General features: G+C 39.3%; 1 protein-coding gene and 1 pseudogene across 15 annotated transcripts in view; both read left to right on the forward strand.

Annotated features, from left to right (window-relative positions):
* The window catches only part of KIF1B (kinesin family member 1B), a 136,072-nt gene that overhangs the window by 25,095 nt on the left and 94,398 nt on the right, over positions 1-16,579 (forward strand). For all 15 annotated transcript variants that reach the window (XM_028513750.2, XM_036025287.1, XM_036025297.1 and 12 more), the window contains exons 3-7: positions 6,838-6,914; positions 7,739-7,918; positions 13,602-13,667; positions 15,461-15,639; positions 16,202-16,313. In XM_028513750.2, the coding sequence (XP_028369551.1) occupies positions 6,838-6,914; positions 7,739-7,918; positions 13,602-13,667; positions 15,461-15,639; positions 16,202-16,313 (614 nt within the window). The remainder of the gene's footprint in view (positions 1-6,837; positions 6,915-7,738; positions 7,919-13,601; positions 13,668-15,460; positions 15,640-16,201; positions 16,314-16,579) is intronic.
* LOC118500503 lies at positions 10-3,172 on the forward strand (annotated as a pseudogene).

The following is a 16,579-nucleotide window of genomic DNA, read 5'->3' on the forward strand; positions in this document are numbered from 1 at the left end:
GAAGTTCCCAGGCACCCCGCAGCAGTCATTGTGTTCTGTGTACGTGGTCCCCGCACTTGCAGCGATGCCTTCCTTTGATCCAGTCTCGGCACCACGGCCTGTAAATCTCATCAGGTCACTCTTGTGACTTCTCATTGCTCAGGTTCAGCTCCTTAAAGTCCTTTGTGATTTGTCCCTGAGATTTTGGTGCTTTTCTAGCCTTTGCTGCTTACTGCACTTGGCCACACCTGCCAAACCAGCGCCTGCGTGTCACATGCTTCTTTTTGCCCCAGGGCTTCCTAATGCAGTTCCCTGGCTTGGGATGCATATTGCCCCCTGGTTCAGAGGCCTGGCACCAGATGGTCTAGGTTTCAGTCCAGACTCTGGCCTTGGGCAAGAGCCTTTATTTGTGTCTCAGGTGCTCTAAACGAAAAATGGAAATAATTGCACCTACTTCATAAGACTGTTGGGAGGATTAAATGAGTGGATGCCTGTAACTCTAGCACAGTGGTTGGAAGGTAGTAAGCCTTCAGTGAGTGTTAGTTATGGTTATCATCATTTTCCCTAGCTGTCTCCTCCTTACCCTTCAGCCCCGCTTTCTCTGTTTTCACCCATCAGTTTACTAACTCCAAAAAAATAGTCTCTTTTACGTTTCCTTTTGTACGTTCCTGTTTATATGTTTTAAAGAACTTCGTGCTTATCTAGCATGGTTCATGTCATGATTTTAAAGCGTGTGTTTATTTTCTGTGATTATAGGTCTTGTCTCTTCCATTGGTTATATACTCTAGAAGGGTGAAATAACTTTTCTGCTTACCATTATATCTCCAGAATAGTGTCTGGTACATAGTTTGAGCTTAGTAAATGTGCTCAGTAAATGTGCCCAGTGAATGAAAGTGCTGTTTAACTTTCTTTTTTAAAATTGGATCTTGAGATCTTTTGCAATAACCTTCCTTTAGAAAGATTGTTAGCAGGGAAGCCAGTTTCAGACTTGGGGTACTTGCAGGGCTGAGCACACTGAGTAGAAGCACAGAGGGCAAAGGGGCAGGGGCTGTTGGAAGATAAGGCAGAAGGTTAGGAAAATGGACTTGTCCAGTTGGATGCCATAGTAACAGAGTGTTTTTGTTGAAGGTTTTTGAGTCGTGCACCATCTTGGATGTAGTAATGACATTCAGCAGTGATTGAGTCAGTGCTTGCTGAGTCCTTGGTCTGTTCTAGGCATTGTTGGGTCAGGTGCCGAGTGCCTCATCCTTCTAATTGAAGGGATGTTTCAGGGGAATTACTGGGGAAGGTGAATGCTGAGAATATTATCATTTATTTATGTCTTTTGGTGTTTACCCCATGGCATTACCTCTTGGGTGTGTGTCTTGTGTGTGAAGTCAAGAATCTTTTTTATACCTACAAAAGATTCCTTATGCAAGACAAACTCATATCTAAAACACTGGAGAAAATTTTGCAGTAATAAATTTTAATAGTAAGATACCTCTGTCTGCCTTGAGATTTCATATTTTCTGCAGGGGGCATAGGGTGGCCCTCTGCTTCTGACACTGGTGGCCTGACTGCCGGTGTGGCTCTTCCTTATCTCTCCTCTCCAGATAGGGATTTCTTTTTCGTCATCCCAGTGACAGGAAATTGGGGAGGGAGAAGTGGGGAAACAGGTGGTTAGTGAAGGTCATGCCTGTGATGTTCCAGCCAAGCCAAGGGAGGGGTAGAGCGTGAGGCCTTTGTTCCCAATTCAGACTTTCCTGCCTCAATTTGTCCCAGATAAAGCCTGCGCGCTCATGACATATGACCCTGGGAGACATGCTACATTTGTAACAGCTTTTACAGTTTTATACTGATGAAAATACAGCTTGTGTTGAATATGTTCATTAATTAGTATAATTCCATTCTTATATGCATGCTTTCTGAAAAACAAAGTCCTACACACTTTAGTTTTAGTTCAGTTGACTTTGATACAAGAACCACTGCTTTAATATTGCCCAATATTTTAATAATATTCATTCATTCATTCTATATTCTTTTTTGTGAAAGTTGACAAAATTTATTGGTATTTTATGTATGTATTGCACTGGTACGCACTGTTTTGGTTTTTCTTCCACTGCTCAGAGTGGTACAGGATTTAATAAAATAAAGTGGTACGTGACACACTCATCAGAGTGTGCATTTGGCATAGGGCAGGCAGCATAGAGGATCCACAAGACGTGGTCTGTGTACTGAAGGGGTTTGTAATGTGGCAGCAGCACCACAGATTTGACGGCGCACCTAAAGGGCCTGGGTATAGTACTTTGGCCCTTGCCAGGAAATAGAATTCTCTTACCATGTGCTGTAGCTTATTTGATTAGTTAGTCAACTTTCATCATTTCGTTTTAAAGACTATGGAATATGGTTATGCCCACTAAACTGAGGAAAGTTTAAAAACAAGACAAAATAACTTTCACCTGCTCCCTTTCTTTGGCACGCTGCTTGCTCCAAGCTCTGGGCTCTTGCTAAACCCAGCACCTCCATCATCGCCAGCTGTCACCATCATGCTCATTTCCTGCGACCTCACCAGCCATGATGAGATGTTCACTGACATGTGCAAGCCCTGGGAGATCGTAGACAGGCTGTGCCCGAAGTGGAGGGGAAGATGGTCAGTAGGACAGAGGGTAACATTGACGACTCCCAAAAGCAAAGATAGCGAAAGTGCAGTAATCACTGGTGTTGATATTGCCGTGAACCATTATTTGCAGGAAATTCACATAAGAAGCCGACAAGCAGTGTGTCAAAGATTACATGAAGTCAATCAAAGGGATACTTGAAGAACAGAAACCAGAAAGAGTAAAACCTTTATGACAGGCTGCAGAACAAATCAAGCACATCCTTTGCTAATTTCAAAACCTACCAGTTCTTTATTGGTGAAAACATGAATCCAAATGGCATGGTTGATCTGCTGGACTACCGTGAGGGTGCTGCAACCCTGTATGTGATCCTAAGGATGGTTTAGAAATGGAAAAATGTTAACAAGTTTGGCAGTTTGGATCTGTCATTTGTTATCATAACTGGCTGTTGCTTTTCATGTACATGTGAGGTGTAGGACAGTGGGACTGATACTGTCTTGAGCTCTTTATTTATTTTGACTTTGGTATATTTGGAGACATTGCTTTTAAGAATAACATGTTATGTATGTTGTCTAAAAATAAAATACATGTAAACTCATTTGAAAAAATAAACAGAGCCCTGGCTGGTGTGGAGCGCCAGCCTGCGAACTGAAAGGTCACCAGTTCAGTTTCTAGTCAGAGTACATTCCTGGGTTGCAGGCCCAGTGACAGGCAACCAATCTTGTGCATCAATGCTTCTCTCCCTCCCATTCTCCCTCCCTTCCTCTCTCTCTAAAAATAAATAAAATCTTTAAAAGATTGATTTTAGAAATAAACATAAAATAACTATTATTGAAAATTAACATTTGCATAGTGCTTTACATATTTAATCCTATGAGCTAGATATTAGCTCATTTTTCAGGAAGACGTAAAAGTGAAACCATGTGCAAGATCACAAATAATCTAAATATATTTCTTAATTTTTTATATGTTTAGAATAATAAAAGATACTACTGATGCTTGTCTTTTGAATCCAAATTCTATATAACTTTTCTGTTAAATGTATTGTCTCTCCACTCCCTTTTTTTATTAGTCTTTAGGAAGATCCTATTTTTTAGTTGGGTTAAAGTAAGTGGGTTGTATCTCAATTGTTACTAATTCAGAAAGGAGAATTCTTTGGCATATTTGAAAACATCAATTCACTGTCTATGGAAGTACTAGCGAGGGCTTCTGATAAGCTCAAGTGCTGTCATTAGTATTTTATTTTTACAAACTTTTCGTTTGCAGAGTTCTGGGGTTTTAAATCTTTTATTAGGAAATAGTTTATGTATTAAAGGCAATACAATGTATATTTAAATGTAAAGAATACTATAAAACAAACAACCCTATAACTACTGGGTTGGCCAAAAAGTTCATTTGTTTTTTTCTGTAAGATGGCTCTAGTAGGTCTTAGTTGTGTTTAACTTCATTTGCAACAATTTTGTTAGATTGTATTGTGATAGCTGTCATATCAGCGTGCGTTAAAAAAAAAACTTATGATAATTGGTGAATTTTTGTATAGTCATTTTAATATTGAAGATGGAAGAAAATATGCATTTATGGCATATTATACTTTATTACTTCAAGAAAGATAAAAATGCAACTGAAACACACAAAAAAGGTAGTGTTGTATATGGAGAAGTTTCCATGACTGATCGAATGTGTCAATAGTGGTTTGCAAAATCTCGTGCTAGAGACTTCTCTCTGGATGATGCTCCACAGTCGGGCAGACCAGTTGAAGCTGATAGTGATCAAATCGAGGTGTTAACTAAGAACAATCAACATTATGCCACACGAGAAATAGCCGACATGCTCAAAATATACAAATTGATACAGTTATTGGTGAACATAAAAGATATATGTTATTTTACGGAAAAACCATATGGACATTTTGGCCAACCCAGTAACACCCAGCCTAACTTATAGAAATTAACCCGTGCCTCCTGGGGCTTTCTGCTTGCACTTTCCCCTTAAACAGGTAACAACAGTATTGAATTTTGCATTGTTCTAAGGTGTCTTGTATGTGTGTGTTTGTTGTTGTTTTAAGGTGTCTGAAAGAAAAATTATTTAGGAATTTAGAATTTCTAAATGTTGCAAGTAAATTTAACCTTGTTTGATATAACTTACATAAATAACTTTAAAATTATATTTTGATCTACTTATTTATGTTAAAAATAAAAAAGGGTTTTGTGTTTAACGTCAGTTATTTAAAAGGCCTCATGGTTTTGAAGCTAGAAACTAGGAAAATTAGTTTCCGAAGTTTCAGAGATCTGGGTGAAGGTATTACTGAGGAAGAGGAAAAGGATTTTATGCAAATCAAAGAAATTTAATTTCATGGTGTAGTTTTTGCTTTTCCTTACTTAAGGAAAAGGAAACAAAGGTGTAGAATCTGAAAACTAGCTGTTTCTTAAATTGTTCTCGGCAGAATTGGTGGGTGGCTAAAAGAATGATTGAAACATGGCTTAAAAGATTTATAAAAACATTTTCTAGAGGTTAGAAGTATTTGTTTTAACCATGTTTTTGAGGGGTGAAGGCTACTTCAGAGGTCATATCCTACATCTCATCTCATCATTGTCCTTATTGCCGAGCCACCGAGACCTGGAATCTGGTTCATCCAGTATGACAGTAACTGCATTTTTCTTGGTGGAGTTTGTATGTGGTCTCTCATGTTTTAGGAACTGTAATCCTCAAGTTCCCAGTTTTAGATGGGTAAGAAGAGTTTTAAACAATGCCTGCGGTATAATTTTAGGGACATAGTCATATACGTGTGCACACACACACGCACACGTGTGCATATGCATGAAGAAGCCTTACTGGTGACGGCTGCATATGGGGAATAAGCATTTACGTGTCTCAGGGTATGCTCTGGAGCCCAGCTTTTCCAAGTCCACATCCTAGATTGGCACCAGCTAGTTCTGTAGTCTGGGCTAAGTTCTTTAAACCTCTTTGCGATGGTTTATCTACCAACCGGGGATAATGAAACGTCTACCTTACTGAGCGGTGGGGGGATTGAATAGGTCAGTGCAGAGAAAGCACTTCCCAGCGTGGAGTGAGTGCTCCGTGAGTGTTGGCTATCACTTAAATCTTTTGTAGTGCCTTTTGGTTAGAAACATTCTTCTTTGCTTAGGCTGCCATTTGTGTGTGAGCAGATGTTCTTTCTAGAACCATGTCTCCTTGTCACGTGATTATGAGCAGTGTGAGCCTTATTAATATTCTGTCAGCGTTTGAGGTTGGAGCGTAAGAGTGCGGCAGCCGAATCCAGCAAGAGAGAGAACTCAGAGCACCATGGCAACTGTTGCTATTTGTGTCCTGAACAGCAGCTGCTCTGGATAGATTTATTTTTTAATCCTGATCTCACTGATACCCTGGGTTGTGGCCCTGCCTTAGCAAAGTGGTTTGGTCAGGATGTCTGGTCTTTGAGGAGATTTCATGAACACATGTTGTAAGGATGCTATTCCATGTGAAATATGAGAGCCAAAGCTTTATGTGTATTAGAAAGGGCGAGGGGCTAAGCTAAGCCTCAGCATTCAGCCAGTCCCTGAAGTTGCTGTGACTGGATTAATCACACGAGAAAGCTCTGTTCATAGGGCAGCGAGACTTCATGCTTTTCAGTCAGAAAGTAATTTTACTATTTGTAACATTCTACAGAAGACTTAGTGGTCTGTGATTTCACTGTATACACTCATACACAAGTGTACATACATACGTATATAATAATTTGTTATTAGTTATCAGCTGTGGATTTCAGAAATAAGACTGTCTTTCCAAAGAATGCTTCATTACCAAATGCTTTTCTGAAGTAAAAAAGAGCTTTAAAAAGAGTTTGTTTCAACTAGTGGTTAGATTGATCCAGTAACTTGGTAATTTTTATTTCTGGTGTGTTGAAATATTTGAAGCCTTATGAAGCACCTTGAAATAATAATGTGGCCCATTTCCAAATTTTGGCTACTATCTTACTTCAGGGGCAGTCATCAAATATGTAATGATCACTTGCTGTGTACCAGCCTCTGTTGTGGATCCTGGTGACACTTAGTGAATGCTACTGGGCTGATTTGATTCTTTTCAAATTCTGTATGTAGACCACCTATTAAAAATGTGATTATTTTGGGGTTTGATTGCCCTATTTAAAGCCAGTGGCATGAATTTAGATTTGGATGTTTTGAATTTACCATCTATAACATCACAGTGAACTAAAGAACATGTAGCGAAGTGACTCATAAATCAAAACATTTTCATCCTCTAGGTATTGTTAACCCAAAGAACCCAAAGGAAGCTCCGAAGTCCTTCAGCTTCGACTACTCCTACTGGTCTCACACCTCGGTGAGTGTCCTTGTCGTACCGCACAGGGGAACTGGGAGGTTTTTGAAGGGTTTTTTGGGTGTGTTTTGAAAGAGCCCGCAGGTCCAACAACCTGTGGAAGAATGTAATTTTTTTCCCCTTACCTGAGGACATCTTTTTCATTGCTTTTCAGAGAGAGACGGAGGGGGAGAGAGAAACAGAGAAACACCTAGGAACATTGAGAGTGGGGTTCTTTGCAGTATCCGTACTCAGTATAAGACCATTCATCTTTCTGGCTTCTCAACCTAAATTAGAGTTTGCCTCTGCATTTCTTTATTATATGGGTTTTTCTCCTTCTTTTTCCCCCCATTTTTTATTGGAATAAGAGACGTTTTGAACTATTGACAAAACCTAATTGGCAAGGGAAGGGCCTAGGCAAGGGATTGGAAACAGTTTTTCACTGAAAGCTGTGTTTATTGAAATAAAGCCGCATACAGTAGCGAGTTCAAAAAGTATCTTTGTATGTGCACTTGACATTTGACATCTTAGTCCCATTTTCCTCTTCAGAAAATTTTCTATGCATGAAAGAGTGATACTTGTAAGGTTATGGAAAATGAAATGTAATCATAGTCGATAATTTCATGTAGTTATTTTCATGTATGGCTGACCTGGATAATGGATAACGCTAATAGAGTACGTGTGTATAAAGTGAGGAAAATTAACTATGTGTAGGGGGTACTTTAAAAATGTTCAATATATTTTAGTTGACTATTCTGAAACACTTGTGTTTATTATAGAAATAATCAAATAAACATAGGAAAGAATATGAATAAAGTGTCATTTTTTTCTCCTTTTAATCTTTACAGCCAGAAGATCCCTGTTTTGCATCTCAAAGCCGTGTGTACAATGACATTGGAAAGGAAATGCTCTTACATGCCTTTGAGGGATATAATGTCTGTATTTTTGCCTATGGGCAGACTGGTGCCGGGAAGTCTTATACCATGATGGGTAAACAAGAAGAAAGCCAGGCTGGCATCATTCCACAGGTAAGAAACAAACAACGAAAAACTTCTGTTCATCGTTACCCTTAGACTTTAGTGACTTTAACAATTATTTTTATTTAGCAAACATTTATTCAGGGACTGTCATAACACTCACAAAATAAGTCACTTGTCCCTTTCCCTCAGAGGAACTAACAGTCTAGTGGATGAGACTGACCTGTGTACATGTCTACTCTAAGTGGGAAAGTCAATGTTTTGTAAAGGCTTTGCTGTGTATCCAGTGTTATGTATGTTATTTTACCATTTGAACAGCGTTACCAGCTTCTTCTAGAAGAGATCGATAATATGTAACAGAGCAGGCTGGGGACACCTAGTGAATATTGTCTGATTTTAAGTTCTGTATATAGATCACCTCTGAAGAGTGTAATTTTTTTCCCCTTACCCAAGGACATTTTTTTCATTGCTTTTTAGAGAGAAAGGGAGGGGGAGAGAGAAACAGAAACATTGATTGTTTGCCTTTTCGTAACTATGCAATAGTTCTTGAATAAAGTTGCATCCCAACTGGGGATTGACCCTGCAGCCTGGGTATATGACCTGACTGGGAATCAAACCTGCGACCTTTTTGTTTCTGGGATGATGCTCCAACCAACTGGGCCACCCTGGCCAGGGCAATTTTGCTGTTTTTGACTGTCTTATTTAGAGACACTTTCCTTTTATTGTATTAGTTTAATACTATCATTTTAAGGTTGAACAGTCTTGAGATTTCTTTTTTTAAGAGCAGTTTGTCTTTTGATTTTTTATGTTTTAAGAATGGAGAGGAGTTGTGATATAGTTATTGAGAAGAAACTTATTTTTAAGTAACAGGAATGTGCCCTGTATGGTGCGGCTCAGTGGATTGAGCGTGGGCCTGCAAACCGACAGGTTGCCGGTTTGATTCCATGTTGGGGCACGTGCCTGGGTTTCGGGCCAATTGTCTGTCTGTCTGTCTCACACATCGATGTTTCTCTCCCTCTCTTCCTCTCCCCTTCCCCTCTCTGAAAATAAATAAATGAAATCTTTTAAAAAGTAAATAAATAACAGGAAAGTGACCTGCTTATATTAATGATATTTGAAATTAATATTAAAGAGGGTTTTTTGGGTTTGTTTTTTGCTATAGACCTAGTGTGACCATTTCTATATTTTGAGAATAAAATACATAAGGGAGCAATAGCCACTTTTTCTAATGGATTATTAGACTATAATTTTGAATTCAGCTATATGATTAAAATGATTACTTACTAACAAAGATTAGAAAATTTTTAGAAAATATTGAACATACTAGCATATATGTTTTTCCTTTAAAAACTGTATGTCTGGCTCTCGCTGGAGTGGCTCAGTGAACTGAGCCCTAGACTGAGACCAAAGGGTTGCAGTTCGATTCCCACTCAGGGCACATGCCTGGGTTGCAGGCCAGGTCCCCAGTAGGAGGCGAGTGAGAGGCAACTACACATTGATGTTTCTCTCCCTCTCTTTCTCCCTCCCTTCCCCTTTCTCTAAAAATAAGTAAATAAGTAAATAAAATCTTTAAAAAACAATTATTAAAAAATATATGTCTGTATTAAGACATATAGAGTGGGGCAAGAGTAGGTTTACACTGGTTCATATAGAAAATAATGCAATAATTAGATTTTCAGCCAAGATGGAAGCATAGGTAGACACACTGTGCCTCCTCACACAACCAAAAGGACAACAACAAATTTAAAAACAAAAAACAACCAGAACTGACAGAAAATAGAACTGTATAGAAGTCTGACAACCAAGCAGTTAAAGAAGAAACATTCATCTAGACTGGTAGGAGGGGCGGAGATGGGCAGCTGAGAAGGAGAGGACCCGCAGTGAGGCAGGGGCTGGCAGACTGGGCGATCCCACGTTCGCCTGAGGATAAACCCGGAGGAACAACTGGGGAGCAAGACAGACCGTGCAGTCCAGGGTTCCAGTGGGGAAATAAAGCCTCAAACCTCTGACTGAAAACACCTATGGGGGGGTTGAGGCGGCAGCGGGAGAAACTCCCAGCCTTACAGGAGAGTTCATTGGAGAGACCCACAGGGTCCTAGAACATATGCAAACCCACCCACCCAGGAATCGGCACCAGAAGGGCCCAATTGTAGGTAACGGGAAGTGACTGAAAACCAGCAGAGAGCAGAGCAAGAGCCATTGTTCCCTCTCGAACCCCTCCCCCACATACAGTGTCATAGTGCATCAAGGTGGGTTACCCTGCCCTGGCAGATGACCCAAGGCTCCACCCCTTACACCATAACAGGCACTCAGAAACTAAAAAAAAAAAAAAAAAAAAAAAAAAGCCAAACGAAAGAACAGATCAAAGCTCCAGAAAAAATACAACTAAGTGATGAAGAGATAGCCAACCTATCAGATGCACAGTTCAAAACACTAGTAATCAGGATGCTCACAGAAATGGTTGGATTTGGTCACACAGTTGAAAAACTGAAGGCTATGCTAAGTGAAATAAAGGAAAATGTACAGGGAACCAATAGTGATGGGAGGAAAACTGGGACTCAAATCAATGGAGTGGACCAGAAGGAAGAAAGAAATAACCAATCAGAAAAGAATGAAGAAACAAGAATTCAAAAAAAATCAGGAGAAGCTTAGGAACCTCCAGGACACCTTTAAATATTCCAACATCTGAATTATAGGGGTACCAGAAGGACAAGAGGAAGAACAACTAGTGGAAAAGTTATTTAAACAAATAACAAAGGAGAACTTCCCCAATCTAGCAAAGGAAATAGACTTCCAGGAAGTCCAGGAAGCTCAGAGAGTCCCAAAGAAGTTGGATCCAAGGATGAACACACCAAGGCACATCATAATTACATTACCCAAGATTAGAGTAAGAGAATCTTAAGAGCAGCAAGACAAAAGGAAAGAGTTACTGCAAAGGAGTTCCCATCAGACTGTCAGCTGATTTCTTAAAAGAGACCTTACAGGCAGGAAGGGGCTGGAAAGAAGTATTCCAAGTCATGAAAGGCAAGAACCTACATCCAAGATTGCTCTATCCAGCAAAGCTATAATTTAGAATGGAAGGGCAGATAAAGTGCTTCTCAGATAAGGTCAAGTTAAAGAAATTCATCATCACCAAGCCCTTATTATATGAAATGTTAAAGGGACTTATCTAAGAAAAAGAAGACAAAAAATATGAACAGTAAAAAGACAGCAAACTCACAATTATTAACGACCACACCTAAAACAAAAACAAAAACAAACTAAGCAAACAACTAGAACAGGAACAGAACCACAGAAATGGAGATCACATGGAGGGTTAGCAACAGGGGAGTGGGAGGAGGAGAAAGGGGGGAAAAGGTACAGAGAATAAGTAGCATAGATGGTAGGTAGAAAATAGACAGGGGAAGGGAAAGAATAGTATGGGAAATGTAGAAGCTGAAGAACTTAAGACAAATGGACATGAAGGGGGGGAATATAGATAAGAGGGGGTGTGCAGGGTGGAGGGGAGTGAAGAGGGAAGTGGGACAACTGTAATAGCATAATCAATAAAATATATTTAAAAATAATAAAAAAGGAAATAATGCAATAATTAATAAATAATGATACAAGAATAAACTTATATTTTACGTACTCACAACTGTGAACCTGCTTTTGCCCCATCTTGCATATTTGGGATTGTCCTCTGTATATAGGAACAGCAATAGTTAGAATACTAATATATAAAATACTCTGAAGCACTCCCCATGTGCCACACACAGGCCTAAGTGCTTTACAGATGCTAGCTCATCTAGTCCTCCTCATGGGGCCCTGAGAGGCGAGTGCTGTTGCTACCCTTACTTTACACACGAGGAAGCTGCGGCACGGAGGTCATGTCAGTTGCCCGAGTGACAGAGCCAGAACCCAGTGCGGGCAAGATAGTTCTAGAGTCTCTGCTTTTCCTGTGCAGTAGTTCTTGAGCAACAAAATAATTGTGGATTATGCCAAGTTATACTAAATAGTCATTCATCTTATCCCATTACTACACTTAGTTTCTCCTTCCTTTTCCTTTAATTTGTTACTGGAATTCTTGTATACTTAACCTATATATCTTTCCTAGTATCTCTTTTCTGGTAGAATTTTAATTTTTTTTTACTTTATTTTTTAAAAAGATTTTATTTATTTTGTTTTTTAGAGAGGGGATGGGAGAGAGAAAGAGAGGGAAACAACAATGTGTGGTTGCCTCTCGCATGCCCCCTATATTGGGGACTGGCCTGCCACCCAGGCAAGTGCCCTAGAGTGGGAGTTGAACCAGTGACCCTTTGATTCACAAGCTGACACTCATCCACTGAGCCACACCAGCTAGGGCTCCTTTCTGGTAGAATTTTAGAATATTTTATTTTAATACAAAAGCTTAGAATTTTGCCCTGGCTAGTGTGGCTCAGTGGATTGAGTGCTAGCCTGTGAACTATAGGGTCACTGGTTTGATTCCCAGTCAGGGCACATGCCCGGGTTGCAGGCCAGGTCCTCAGTATGGGGTGCACCAGAGGCAACCACACATTGATGTTTCTCTCGCTCTCTTTCTCCTTCCCTTCCCCTCTCTCTAAAAATAAATAAATAAAATTTTTACAAAAGCTTAGCATTTTAAAAAGGTGATTATTATTTAGAAATTGCCATTTATAATAAATTTTAAATTCTATTTAGACTTCAAGAGAATCACAAATAAATAGTTCACTTTCTGAATGTATATTGATTGCCTTAATACTAATATATAGCAAATGAAAATTCAATAGGTTGTTACTATTTTTCATATAACATTTTAAATAAATTCAAGGGATAGGGACAATGATATCTTATAATTTTTCTCATCTAGAAAAATTAACATTTTCTGTTAGAAATGGCACTGTGTAAACCTGACTGCTGTGGCTTAGTGGGTTGGGCGTCATCCTGCAAACCAAAAGGTTGCCAGTTCAATTCCCAGTCAGGGCACATCCCTGGGTTGTGGGCCAGGTCCCAGTTGGGGGCATGTGAGAGGCAACCAGTCAATGTGTTTCTCTGGACATTGATGTTTCTCTCCCTTTCTTTCTCCCTCCCTTTCCCTCTCTTTAAAAATAAAGAGATGAAATCTTAAAAAAAAAAAAAAGAAAAGAAAAGAAAAAAATGTCACCGTGTAGCGGAGTAGCCTTTCACAAAAGATTTGGGGTCTTAAGACAGGGAGAAGTTAAGAGTTTTAGAGTCAAAAATGATTCTCGAAAATACCTTCATTTACCCCCTCCAAATAGTATGTATTCTCTCTCTGTATTATGTATGTATAAATTTATAATGTACATAGTAACTGATATATGGTAATAAAATTTATATATCATAATAAGTATATCATATTATATACAAAATATAATAGTTTTACTGCTACAATAGTAATACTGATAGTGGAGTCACAGTTACTCTAGTATAGTATGAAGAGATGAATTCATATGAATTAAATGTGTTAATGATATAACATTGTAAAAGACATAATTTTTCTCCCTTCCCTAATGTGGCTTTCTTTCTAAGGAAATATTGGTGGAATGCTATTGTTGGGGGATTACATAGATAAGATGTATTTAAAACTGTTCTTTTATTTCACTCAAGGAATTTACCTTTGTTATTGATGCCATTAATATTTTAAGAAATAGAGAGAAAAAGGCATATTCTCAGTTTGTTTAGTATTCCTGGGTAACTTACTGCTTCTCTGATATATGCTATTCTGTTTATGTAGTTATGTGAAGAGCTGTTTGAAAAAATCAATGACAACTGTAATGAAGAAATGTCCTACTCTGTAGAGGTGAGTACACCTGCCAATTACAACCAGAGGCCTCCCTACTCCATTGCCTCAGATGTTGCTTGTCAACGACTCTAAATTATTACCGTACTATAGATCACTTAACCACTCCCCCAGTTTTGTGCTTTTAGGCTATTTCTAAGTTTTGGTTACAGTGAATAATGTTGCGATTAAATCCTTATTCATAAGTCTGACTTTAATTTTATTTATTTCCTTTGATGTGTGTTGGTTGTCAAACAATATATTTGAATTTTAAAAAGAAGCCCCATCAGGTAGGTGTAAGCACTCATCTGCCTTTGTTAACGTTTAGTACTTTTGTTTTCAAATTTTTGCCAATTTGATAAGGGGAAATTCCTCACTCTTAACTTAAACATGAATTTTTTTATTATTAGGAAGGTTGAACATCTTGTAAATGATACCATTGTCAGTTTACCTGTTGGAATTTTAGTGTTCTTATTCATTTGTGTGATCTCTGTCCCTTTAATATTATTAATCATATTTTTGATAGGTGTAAGTTTTGCAAACATAGGTAATCAACTCTCTTCTCCCTCCCCCGCCTTCATAGTTGCTTATATCTTGGAAAGTTATTCTCTATCCATTGTATAGCCAAGCTCTTTAAAGAAGGGGGTTATAGCCCTGACCGGTGTGGCTCAGTTGTTTGGTTATCATCCCGAGGAGTGAACGGTTGCTGGTTTGAATCCCAGTCAGGACACGTGACTGGGTTGCAGGATCGGTCCCTGGCCTGGGCATGTACAAGAGGCAGTCAGTCGATGTTTCCTTTTCTCTTTCCCTTACCCTCTCTTGATTGAATAATTGGTTGATTGATAAATAAACAAAACCCTAAAAAAAGAAATTGCTATTTCTTTAAAAAGGATTTACAGAATCACTTCATATATATATATATATATATATTACTTGATAAACATTTCTACTTTTTTGTATGTGCTTTATGAAGTTATTTTACACACTTCCCCATTTTTGGTATTTCATTTCATAGCCACTAATAGTATTAAAGTGTTCTGACCCCACGCATCTATGGGCAACTAAGTTTTGATAAAGGAGCCAAAAAACATACAATGGAGAAAGGAAAGTCTCTTCAACAAATGGTGTTGGGAAAACAGGAAAGCGAAGTGAATGATAGCCTAACACATTCCTCCCCATGGCAGGACAGTCCTGCTGACAGGAGGAGACTTCCTGACAGATTTAACAGATTGTCTGAGGCTTCTTCCTCTCTAAGACTTGGACGGTTCAGGCCACACAGTCAGGTTCTGTGCTGACCAGTCCTTACCTTTCTGGTAGACACTTTTTTTTTTGTCATAATAAGTCATATTGCGGTCAGTCTTAAAGTGTTAGAGTTGTCAGTCTCTTTTGTCTTAACTGCTGTGGAGTATTGATACTGTTCCTTGGTTTTGACACTAATTGAAATCTTGTTTCCAAGCTTTAGAGTAAGCTCTCAGTAATCCCCAATTATTGAGAACAGTATGCATTTAAAATACTGACAACTGTTAAGTTGCTATTAAAAATGCTATTTTTCCTGCCTGAGACAGGTGGCGCCACTGTGGGTGAGATAGCTTGTTCGCCTCCTTTGTCCCCTGAAGTCGGAAGGCTGGTTCTGACCCACGCAGTGATGTCTGTGCGCACTGTTACTAGAGTGAAAGGGACTGGAACTGTGTGTGGCATTTCACTTAGTAAAGGCGGCTGATCTCTAGTTATAGAGCTTTTAATAAAAGTTAAAAAAAATCTTAATGTAGAGAATTTTTTCCCTGAGTCCTAATTCGCTCATAATTTGTTTCAAGGTGAGCTACATGGAAATTTACTGTGAAAGAGTGCGAGATTTGCTGAACCCAAAAAACAAGGGCAACTTACGTGTACGTGAGCACCCACTTCTTGGCCCATACGTTGAGGATCTGTCCAAGTTGGCAGTCACCTCCTACACAGACATTGCTGACCTCATGGACGCCGGGAACAAAGCCAGGTACGGCGGGAGGTCTTTGGCGCACTTGGAGGCCCTTTGTGCCCAGTGGAGGGCTTGAGACCACACGTAATTCTGAAAGTTGCTCTTATTGTGGAGTCCTCTGATCCTTTGGCTGTGCTGGAGAGGTGAGGGTGTCAGCGTATTCAGTATCTGTCTTCTTATCAAAACAGTGCGCTGTGGAGACACAACAGAACTTTGGTTAAGTTTCACTGTTAAGTCGTGGTCATGCTAAAATGTTGCTTATCATGTGCCTGTGGTAGTAGTTGGTTCTGGAATAAATGCCTAATGAGGAATAAAAATGAAATGCTTTGGTGGTTACCAAAGGGACAGCTGGAGTATGAAAGATGATTCTGTGGGGGTACCTTGGGGGTTGGGGAGTTGGAGGGTAACTTCATAGGCTCGTACATAAATGAAGTGTATGGAGAGCAGTTTGTGTGCAGGTCTCGCAGTCTGTGAATGAAAGTTGTTGGTTGTTGTTGTGCCTGTAACGTGGAGCCTCCTGTCCCTTTTAACTTCCGTCTATGAATTCCTTTGTCACATGGTCACCTTTATGTTTATTTAGGACAGTGGCAGCTACCAACATGAATGAAACAAGTAGCCGTTCCCACGCTGTGTTTACAATTGTTTTCACCCAGAAGAAACATGATACTGAGACCAACCTCTCCACTGAGAAGGTGAGAGAACTTCGGTCTCTGGGCTTGAGCTGTGTAGAATGGGGACTTTCAGAAGTCCCTCTTGCTACCCTCTGCACTTTGTGGAGGGGATTTTTACTTAATGGAGGGGATTTTATACCTTCTGCTTATCAGTTTTATTCCACTCTAAATCAGTTTTAGAGTGGAATAAACCATGGGTCCTAAGTGAAATTGCAAAAGAGAAAATGAGGTTAAGAAAAAACAGTCCAAGACTTTGGCTCTTGAAAACTTCTCTGTGTGAGAGAGCT

The sequence above is a fragment of the Phyllostomus discolor genome, chromosome 5 (assembly GCF_004126475.2).
Source record: "Phyllostomus discolor isolate MPI-MPIP mPhyDis1 chromosome 5, mPhyDis1.pri.v3, whole genome shotgun sequence".
Lineage (NCBI taxonomy): Eukaryota > Metazoa > Chordata > Mammalia > Chiroptera > Phyllostomidae > Phyllostomus > Phyllostomus discolor.